This window comes from Elephantulus edwardii, unplaced genomic scaffold (assembly GCF_000299155.1).
Source record: "Elephantulus edwardii isolate Elephantulus edwardi_28Jun2011 unplaced genomic scaffold, EleEdw1.0 scaffold00129, whole genome shotgun sequence".
In the NCBI taxonomy this organism is placed as follows: Eukaryota; Metazoa; Chordata; class Mammalia; order Macroscelidea; family Macroscelididae; genus Elephantulus; species Elephantulus edwardii.
The window spans coordinates 7,375,668-7,386,323 of NW_006399879.1; the positions used below are offsets into that span (position 1 = coordinate 7,375,668).

The window sequence follows — 10,656 nt, forward strand, 5'->3', positions numbered from 1 at the left end:
CCACCACCACCACCACCACCACCACACCACCCTCATTAACACAACCACCACCACTAACCACCACCACCATACCACCACACCACCCTCATTAACACAACTACCACCACCAACTACCACCACCACCATACCACCACACCACCCTCATTAACACAACTACCACCACACCACAAAACCACCCTCATCAACACAACCACCACCACCAACTACCACCACCTCCACCACCACACCACCCTCATTAAAACAGTCACCACCACCAACTACCACCACCACCACACCACCCTCATTAACACAACCACTACCACCAACTACCACCACCACCATCACACCACCACCATACCACCCTCGTTAACACAACCACTACCACCAACTACCACCACCACCACCACCATCACCACCCCACCCCCACATCATCACTACTACCACCATCATACCACCACACCACCCTCATTAACACAACCACCACCACTAACTACCACCCCCCCATACCACCACCACCACCATCACCATCACCACCCCCATCCCCACATCACCACCACCACCACCACCATACCACCACACCACTCTGATTAACACAACCACCCCCACTACCACTCCCCACCCCCCATATCACCACCACCACCACCACAACTACCACCACCCCTCCCCATCCCCCCATCAATACCATCATCACCACCACCATCTCCATCACCCCCCCACATCACCATCACCACCATCACCATTACCATCCCCACCCCCACCCCTTCCTCAATACCACCATCACTACCATCACAACCACCACCACCATCTCCATCACCGCCACCCCCACATCATCATCACCACCATCACCATTACCACCCCCACCCCACCCCGTCATCAATACCAACATCACCACCATCACCACCACCACCACCATCATCACATCACAACCACCACTCCCACCACCACCACAACACCCTCATTAACACAGCCATCACAATTAACTACCACCACCACTCCCACATCACCATCGCCACCATCTCCATTACCACCCCCCTCATCAATACCACCACCAACACTACCACCACCACCACCATCACCACACCACCATACCACCCTCATTAACACAACCACCAGCACCAGCTACCACCACCACCACCACCATCATCACCACCCCCACATCACCATCACCACATCACCATTACCACCCCACCCCATCATCAATACCGCCATCACCACCATCACTACCACCACCATCACCATCATCACCATGACCATCATTATCACCACCACCTCCACCACACCACCACACCACCTTCACCACCATCACCACCACCACCACCACCACCACAATCAACATCACCATAACCACCACACCATGTTCATCACCATCACCACCACTACCACCATACCACCCTCATCACCGTTAATAACACCACCAACACTACCACCATACTATCACCTTGACTATGAGTAGTAATTATATTTCTGAGTTGTTGTTAGGTGCATTGAGTTAACTCATTGTTGTTGTTGTTGTTGTTAGGTGCCATCGTGTCAAGTATGACTGATAGTGACCCTGTGAACAACAGATCTGAACGCTGTCCTATCCTGTGCTGTCCTCACACTTCCTGACACACAACAGTCCATTGCACCAGTCATCGTGTCAATCCACCTGGTTTAGGGTCTTCCTCTCCTTCACCAACTCTCCACCTTTTCTAGCATCTTGTCCTTCTCCAAGGAACAGTCCCTCCTAGCAGCATGCCTGAAGTATGTGACATATCATTCTTGACTCCAAAGAGCACTCTGGCTGCACCCTCTCCAAGACATACCTGTTCTTTTGGCTGTTCAGGGGATGTTCTTCTCCAACACCACAGCTCAAAGGCATCAATTATTTCCTGGCTATCCTTATTCATTGATGAGAAAAACTGGCATGAATCAAGTGGATGAATCAGTCCTCAAAATGATATCATTACTCCTCTATAATGAAGAGTTCTCTAACTGAAGATTTTGCCAGTGCATTGTGTCTCCTTATTTCCTGACTGCTGGTACCAAGGGTATTAATTGTGGATCCAAGCAAGATGACGCTGTTGACAGTTTCAATCTCCTCTCCATCTATCATGATGCTGCCTATTGGTCCAGTGGTGAAGATCTTTCTTTTCTTGGCATTGAGATGCAATCTTTCCTGAAGGCTGCATTCCTTGATCTTCTGTCACAAGGGCTTCGGTTTTCCTCACTTTCAGCAAGCAAGGTTGTGTCATCTGCATAATGCAGGTTATTGATGAGTCTCCCTCCAATCCTGATGCCACACTCCTCTTCATAGAGTCCAGCTTCTCAGATAATTTGCTTACCATACAGATTAAATAGATATGGAGAGATAATGCAACCTTGACACATTTCCCTCTCAATTTTAAACCATGGGGTGGGGGGTGGACTCTGCCTCAGGGGGAGGGGGACACCTCTGTGAGGTTGGCTGAGTGCTGAACGGGGTTGCAACCAGCAGGCCTGAAGTGCACTTAAAATATGTGTATGAAAAAAAAAATTTTTAGCTTTTAGGAAAAGACTTTCCCAAGCAGAACACAGATGGTACAAAAGGGAAAGATGGGGCGGGGGGGGGTGCTGCATTGAAAAGACAAAGAAGGGAAATGCCAAGCGCTTGGATAAGGTGTTTATTACATAAGTAGCCTAAGGAGAAGTGACACGAATGTTGTCATTGGGTGCCGTTGAGTCAAGTACGACTCATAGTGACTACGAACAACAGACTGGAACCCTGTCCTGTCCTGTGACATCCTCATAGACTCTGGCACACCTGAGCCCTGTCCTGTGACATCCTCATAGACTCTGGCACACCTGAGCCCTGTCCTGTGACATCCTCATAGACTCTGGCACACCTGAGCCCTGTCCTGTGACATCCTCATCGTCTCTGACACACTTGAGCCAATTGCTGCAGTCACCATGTCAGCCCATCTTGTTGAAGGTCTTCCTCTCTTTCGCTGACTTTACACCTTTCCAAACATGATGTCCCTCTCCAAGGAATAGCCTCTCCTAATAACATGCCCTGGGAAGCAGGAGTGGCATCCACTTCCATAATAGCTTGCCTCCGGAAACCTTAAGAACCTGGAGAGAAGATGAAAGGCACCCAAGGGTCGAAGACTCTCCTTCATAGGGTCGCTATGAGTCGCCTGCAACTTGATGGCACTTAAACAACAACAACAACAACAACAACAACAACAACAACAACATACCCAAAATGTGTGAGGTGAGCTTTGTCATCCTGGCCTTCAAGGAGCACTTTGGAGGCACGTTTTCTAAGGCATACCTGCTTGTTATTTGACATTATTCTTCTGTCATCCTTATTCACTGTCCAGCTGTCGAATTAACATAGCAAGTGACTGAAGACCATGGCCCCAAGATCAGGCACTCCTTAGTCTTCAAACTGAAACCATTGCTCCTCAGTACTTTGGAGAAGTCCCTGACTGTGGACTTTGACTGCTGGTGTCGAGGGTGTTGATTATGGACCAAGATGAAATCATTGACAGTTTCCATTTTCACTTCATCTATCATGATGTTGCCTGTCAGTCCAGAGGTAAGGATTTTTGTTTTCTTGATGTTGGGATGCAATCTATGTTGAAGACGTGAACAGGATGGTCATTTTATGCATAGTAGTGGTCAGCTGTCCTCTGGGCTCATAGTCATTCATTGTGCCCGAGAACACAGACCCGCCCAGCCCTGGGCCACCCTCACGGTCGGTGGTGGGCAGCCTGCTATGTCCGTGGGGCTTTCACTGCCCTGCAGAAGTACATCTTCAGGTTAAATGCCTGAAGTCCTGCTGAAGTTTTTGTTTTGTTTTGTTGTTGGTTTTTTGTTTGTTTGTTTGTTTTTTGTTTTGTTTTGTTTTTTTCCTGCTGGAGTTTTAAAAAGCCTCCTGGAGTTTGCATGGGATTGCCACGGAGTCCTAGATTCCTCTTGGAGGAACTCAGTGAATCGATTTTCCTGTCCCTGAGCCCAGGAAGCCCTCGTTGCATTTATTCACAGGCAGCTTGTTGGTTTTCCTGATGTCCTACCTAGCATGCTGATTACAATTGCATTTCCTGGCTCTGCAGGACCAGAGGTGACTTCTGTCCCTACTTTTCCCAGCAAACCTGAGTTCTCGCTCATTCTAAGCACTGCCTCAGACTCTCCTGGGGCTTCCGTGTAAACAGTCCCGTCATCTGCGGATGTTTCACTGCTGTCTCCGTGATCTCTTGACTTTGTCTGACTGGTTGGCGGGACATTTGATAGGACGCTGACCACCAAGTGGGCCGGCTCTGAAAGACAAGGCTCAGTGAGGAAAGCAGTGGATTCATGGCAGGTCTTCTGGCCTTCACCTCAAGGTCACAAAGTGATTGCTCCTGCTCCAGGCATCACACCCAAGTCCAAGGCAGGAGAAAGGGGTAGATAGTGCATCAGTGGCATCTGCTCCTTCACCAGGAGCCCCAGATGACCTCTGCTTCTGTCTAAGGGGCTGAAACCTAGTCCCCCAGCTACCCCTGACAGGGAGAGGACAGAAGATGGTCCCAGAGGACGGTGGGAGGGTTGTATGAGCTGGCCCTCCCTGCGCCTTCCTCAGCCGCCTTGGCTTCTCTCCCTCGGTCCTACGGTCCTTTTCCTACCTGGACCAGCATTGTCTCTAGCTGCCCCCTCATCTGCTAGAGGATTCCTTATCCATCTGACTCACCCTGTAAGGTCTGTGTCCCCAGCATCTCGTGTGGCATCTGGCACCCAGCTGCAGTGAGGTGACAGCGTCTGATCTGATTCACAGTGACTTTACCTACAGACAGAAGAAAGGCCCCCCTGAGCCCACATCACCCTCAGCATCTCCACCGTGCTCAAGTCCACGCCGATCAACCTCAGGGAGGAACAGTGACCTTCCACCTCTCCGAACATGATGTCCTTCCCCAGACCCTCCTGCCAGCGAGTCCGAGGACGAGGAAGGCTTGATGTCCATGCTGCTGAACATCATTGTGGCTGCACTTCTTCCGAGATGGCACAGGTCTGAGAGCCTAGAGAGGTGGTTCGAACCCACAGCTGCTCTGCAGGACACAGATGGACATTCTCCTCCCAAGCAAATTATTGTTGTTGTTATGTGCCATCGAGTCACCTGCAACTCATAGCGAACCTGTGTACAGCAGCTCTGAACCCTGTCCTGTTCTGAGCCAGTTTCACTAATTCCTACATGCCAACCCCCATTGCCCCAGTCACTGTATCAATCCATCTCATCCAGGGTCTTCCTCTCCCACACTGTCCCTCCACCCTTTCAAGCATGATGTTCCTCTTCATCCTGGCCACATGCCCGAAGTATGAGACAGAGCTTCAAACCCCTAGCTTCCAAAGAGAAACTTGATTTCACCCTCTTCAAGACAGACCTGTTTGTTTTTGTGGCAGTCATGGTATGTTCAAGACTCTACTCCAGCACCACAATTCAAAGGCATTGATTCGTTTTCTGTCATCCTTAGTCATTGTCCAGCTCTCTGATGCATATCAAGCAATTGTGAAGACCATGGACTGGATTAGACGCACCTTAGTCTCTAGAATGACATCATTGTTTTTCAGCACTCTGGAGAAGTCTCTGCCAAAAGATTTTCCCAGTGTAATTTGTCTTTTGATTCCCTGACTGCTGGTATTAAGAGTGTTGATTGTGGAGCTGAGCAAGCTGTAATTGTTCAATCTCTTCTGCATCTGGTCATGGTGCTGTCAGGTGGCCTGTGGTGAGAGTTTTTGTTTCTGAATATTGAGCCTCAATCCATATTGAAGACTACAGACCTTGACCTTCTGCAGCAAGTACTTCAGGTCCTCCTCAGTTTTAGCAAGCAGGGTTGTGTCATCTGCATAATGTAGGTTGTTGAAGAGTCTTCCTTTAATCCTGATGCCACATTCTTCTTCTTAAAGCCCTGCCTCCCAAATGATTTGTTCAGTGTATAGATTGAAAAGATATGGAGAGAGGATGCATGCCTGACACACCACTTTCCTGATTTTGAACCATGCAGTGTTTCCCTGCTCCATTCTGAGGACTGCCTCCTGGTCCAAGCATACGTTTTGCGAAATCATGTAATTTACAGCGTCTAAAAATCTGCTTGGGGTCAGCTCCGGGTAGGTTTTACTCGGCAGGTGTTCAGTCAACACTGTGCGAGGTGTTTGCATGGTGGAGGGACAGGCACAGCGCTCCTCACCCCCGGGGTCTCTCTGATGGACACGTGTTCTTTCTGGGAGGGGCAGCCCCAGCAGGCAGCAGAGCTGGCTCACGCTGTAGTGGGCTGTGTGTGAGGCATCGGTGGGTAATCCCCTGCTCCCAGAAGGCAAGAAACCCGTTTTTCCTGATGGATGCGGCCCAGAGGCGCAGAGGAGTGGTGGGGGCGGACGAGAGAGGACCCGGGTGGCATGGTGAGCTATATGCTGCTGTTAACTGTTAAGTCTGCAGTTCAAATCCTCCAGCCAACCTGCAGGAGAAAAATGAGAGGGTCTCCTTCCACGAAGATGTAAGTCTCAGGGCCCCACGGAGGGCTGCTTCGAGTCAGAATCAGCTCCACGGCAGGGGGCAGATGCCACAGGGAGGGCAGGGGGCTCAGAGGCCCCCACTTGTCCACTGATGGGATGGGGCTTCAGGCAGGAGGGCAGGGGACACAGAGGTCCTTACATGTCCACTGATGGGATGGGGCCCCAGGCGGGAGGGCAGGGGACACAGAGGTCCTTACATGTCCACTGATGCGATGGGGCCCCAGGCGGGAGGGCAGGGGCTCAGATGTCCCCATGTATCCACTGATGGGGTGGGGCTCCAGGCTGTCCAGGCCTGGGACCTAGACCCCATCACTATGGAGTGCAGAGAGAAGTTTCTGGAAATCTGCCCACTGCAGCCCCATGATGCATCACCTCCTGAGCCAGCTCCTCCCGCGGTCTTCTCAGAAGCCCAGCCCTGCTCTCCCCCAGATACCATCTTCACAACCCCCAAAGAGGACATCTCGCCCTGCAGACGGGCTGAGACAGTGGACACACCCCAGCTGTCCATGGGGGACCCCTGCTTCCTGGAGAAAACTCCCCCTTGCTCTGGAATTCTGGTCAGCTCAGAGCCAAGGAGGTTGGATTTGTGGCTTCAGGCCTGGTCAGGGCGAGGAGACAGTGAGTTCAGTTGGGAGGGATACACTGTGGTCAGACTCCTGGGGGCGCGATGCCCACAGACCCATAGACCCCCTGGTGCCCAGCCGCAGGGGAAAGAATGAGCCTGGATTGGTGGACAAGGACTCCAGTGCCAGTTGTCTTGGGATAGCTGACTGGACATGGACTAGGGTCGGGGGTCCCACTGCCTGTACCCCACACTCCCTCTTCCACTGATTCCTGGTGAGGAAGCAAAGTCCGGGCCTGGATTCTGGTTCTGACTTGTGGAAAGTGGGGTGGGGGCTGGGTGAGCTGAGGCTGGAGGAGGGGCTGTGGGCATGTCACTGGCTGGGGCCCCTCAGGCAGGGTCCACCTGTAGGGACTTGAGGCCTTAGCTCAGCCTTGAAGGGGGTGCAGATCACTCAGGGCCACCCCACCTGCAGGAGACCTGGTGTTCTGCTGCGGCAGACAGGTTGGTGGTCCAGTGCCACCCAGAGATGCTGCAGACGGAAGGGCTGGCCACCTGCTTCTCAAATGTCCACCCTGAGAATCCTGCGGGCACAGTGCCCTCTAACAGACCTGGGGGACAGGTCAGGGGGCAGGTCTCAGGTCAGGATGTCAGGACACAGCAGGCAGCAATCAAGGGATCACCAGGATGGTCCCCAGGCCTTGGCTGAGGTCACTGACCATGGCAGAATCCCCAGGGTGAAGAGCAGCCCTGGCTGGCCCGGTCACTCCAGGCAGGTGGCCTGGACATGTTGGGGGCAAGATGCTGGTGACCACAGGCCAGCTGTGTCCTGGCACTGTCACTGCAGCACCCCTCCTCTCCATGCTCTGAACCCAGTCCTAGTGACCAAGGACTGCGGTCACTCTGAGGGCAGCCGTCCAGCGCTGCTCTCTGCTGCCCCCTGGTGGGAGAGGTGGGCAGGCCTGTAGGCTGCCTGTGTGCTGGGCGGAGGTGGGGGAGCTTTGGGGATAGGGAGTCCCCCAGATCCCAGGACCAGTGGAGGACAAAGATGGTGGCTGTCAGACTCAGACCTCTCCAAAGGTGGAGAACTGACCCAGGCTGCCAGCTGGGGACAGGACACCAGGCCTTCTCCGGGGTCCTGATCCTAAGGCTTGGGGCTTGGGAGGGGGTAGGTGAGGGGTTGTGGGGCTCCTCGGGGGTGGGTGGGAGAGTGTTGGAGCTGACAGATGTGCTGGGTGTATGGCTGAGAGGTGTCCAGCTGTCCACTCTACAATGGCCGGTTGGCTGTGTCACCTTGTGCATACCCACGTGTGAGCGTCACAGTTGCACACATAATCAAGGATCCTGAGAGTGGGAGACAAGTGTAGGAAACACTGAAAATCATAAGAAAGATGAGACCCTGATGGGCTAGGCCCCCGCAGGACTGTCATCCTCCAAGCCTGGAACTCAGATGACCTCGTCTCCCCCAGGAGGGGACTCTGGGCCCCATGACTCAACTTCTAGTCAAACAATGTTTCTGTTAGGGACCATCACACAGCATACAGCGATCCTGTGGACAACAGACTGAACCCTGTCCTGTCCTGCACCATCCTCAGCCTCTCAGACGCACTGGTCCCCTGACGGTAACACCAGGGGAACACAGTCAACAGAGGAGATAAGAAGTACTAGTTCAGAGAGGAAGTGCAGAGGCAGGGAGAGACGGGAGGGAGGATGGAAACGGGAGACACCCGCAGGGAGAGGGGACTTAAACCAGCCACAAAGCACAGGGTGTGTGAACTGTGGAATGGAAATCAATGTCCACCCATCTCACAAGAAAGAGTTCATAAACAGAACTTCAAAAGAGGGATGTGGAATGGCACAAGGTGGGGGGCTCCCCTGGGTTCACACAACCACCCCGAGCCTTGGTTTCCCTGCTTGCAGAGTGGGGAGCCCCCAAGGCTAAGAGATTCTGGAGAGGGGAGTCTGGACTCCTAGGAGATGGGGTGGGACGAGGGTAGTCCAGGATGGAGGGACAAGGCAGGGTCCATATGTGCTGAATGACTGCAGGTGCTGGCCACAACCTCTCAGTACCTAAATGGGAATAAGGGCAGAATCAAACTCATGAGGCCTAGAACTCCGTGTCAAGAATGGTGCCATGGCCTCTCACAGCCCGGTCCCCTCTGACGGGCAGGGGAGCCAAGGCTGCAGGCGAGACACAGCCCCAGGTCACCTGTGAGCAGCTGGCTGGGCCTGGGCTGGATCTGACATTTCCCAGACTTTGTCCTCTGTGCCTAGGGAGGGAGGCATTCATGCAGACCCGTGAGACGCTAGAGGGAGGAGCGTGGTCCCTTGGTCCACTGAGCAGGGCCGGAGACAATGCAGACATGGCCCTTGGCTTCAAGGAAGTGTTTATTGCTACTAGACTGTCTGGTGCCTCAGTTTCCCAGAAAATGAGCCACGCAGACACCAGGAGAGATGGGACCCTGTACACAGCGTCCCCTCCTGGGGAAGATGGGGAAAGAGTCACCATGGCAAGGAGCCCTCAGGGCGGGAGCTGGGGGGCCAGCCAGGGCGCACGATGATAGAAGCGGTCGGGGGCCAGGTTGACCCTGCGGACGTTGAGCTCAGAGGCGAAGGTGCGGGCCTTCTGGTAGAAGAAAAGCGACTTCTCGCGGTCGGCCAGGAAATTGTGGTACAGGGTGGCCAGGCGTGTGTAGATCTTGAGCTGCGCCTTCTTGTTGCCCAGGTCCACGGCTGCGGCCAGTGCCAGCTGATAGTACCCCGCGGCATCGAATGGGTCCTGTGGGGACAACGGGCTCCTGATTCCTCGGCCCTGCAGGGAAGGAGCCCAAGCTGTGGCCCCAAAGGCCACTCATGCCTGGGCCATCTCATTACTTCCCACCACAGCTGTAGTCTGGAAGATGGCCCCCCAAAAGACATGCTAGAGTCCTCCACTGAGCATACAGTGGGCAAGCTGCGAACCTGAGTGGGGGAGAAGCATCTTCTCGCTTATGATTGGTCAGTCTAAAGACATCACCCACAAGGAGAGGGATGTGGACTCAGCCTCTTCCAGTGCATGTGTGCATGTCATCATACCCCCATGTGCAGGCATGCAGTGGACATGTGTGCATGTGTGAGTACACCCACGCGCAGGCATGCAGTGGACATGCGTGCATGTATGCATGTGTACGTACACCCATGTGCAGGCATGCAGTGAACACGTGTGCATGTGTGAGTACACCCATGTGCAGGCATGCAGTGGACATGTGTGATTATACTTGTGTGCAGGCATGCAGTGGACATGTGTGCATGTGTGAGTACACCCGTGTGCAGGCATGCAGGGGACATGTGTGCATGTGCGCATGTGTGAGTACACCTGTGTGCAGGCATGCACTGGACATGTGTGCATGTGTACAGGTGTGAGTACACCCGTGTGCAGGCATGCAGTGGACATGTGTACATGTGTGTATACCCGTGTGCAGGGATGCAATGGATATGTGTGCATGTGTGTATGCATGAGTATATTGTGTGCAGGCATGCAGTGGACGTGTATATGTGTGAGTACACCCGTGTGCAGGCATGCACTGTACACGTGTGTATGTGTGAGTACACCTGTGTGCAGGCATGCA

At 53.4% G+C, this 10,656-nt stretch overlaps 2 protein-coding genes across 2 annotated transcripts in view; both read right to left on the bottom strand.

Annotated features, from left to right (window-relative positions):
• The window catches only part of HTRA3 (HtrA serine peptidase 3), a 73,171-nt gene extending 65,334 nt beyond the window's left edge, over positions 1-7,837 (bottom strand). The window contains exons 1-3 of the mRNA XM_006893667.1: positions 7,768-7,837; positions 7,518-7,659; positions 6,429-6,588 (exon numbers count right to left, since the gene is read on the bottom strand). Of these exons, the coding sequence (XP_006893729.1) occupies positions 6,429-6,588; positions 7,518-7,659; positions 7,768-7,837 (372 nt within the window). The remainder of the gene's footprint in view (positions 1-6,428; positions 6,589-7,517; positions 7,660-7,767) is intronic.
• Positions 7,838-9,569: 1,732 nt separating this feature from the next.
• The window catches only part of SH3TC1 (SH3 domain and tetratricopeptide repeats 1), a 30,689-nt gene continuing 29,602 nt past the window's right edge, over positions 9,570-10,656 (bottom strand). The window contains exon 15 of the mRNA XM_006893668.1: positions 9,570-9,827. Within this exon, the coding sequence (XP_006893730.1) occupies positions 9,570-9,827 (258 nt within the window). The remainder of the gene's footprint in view (positions 9,828-10,656) is intronic.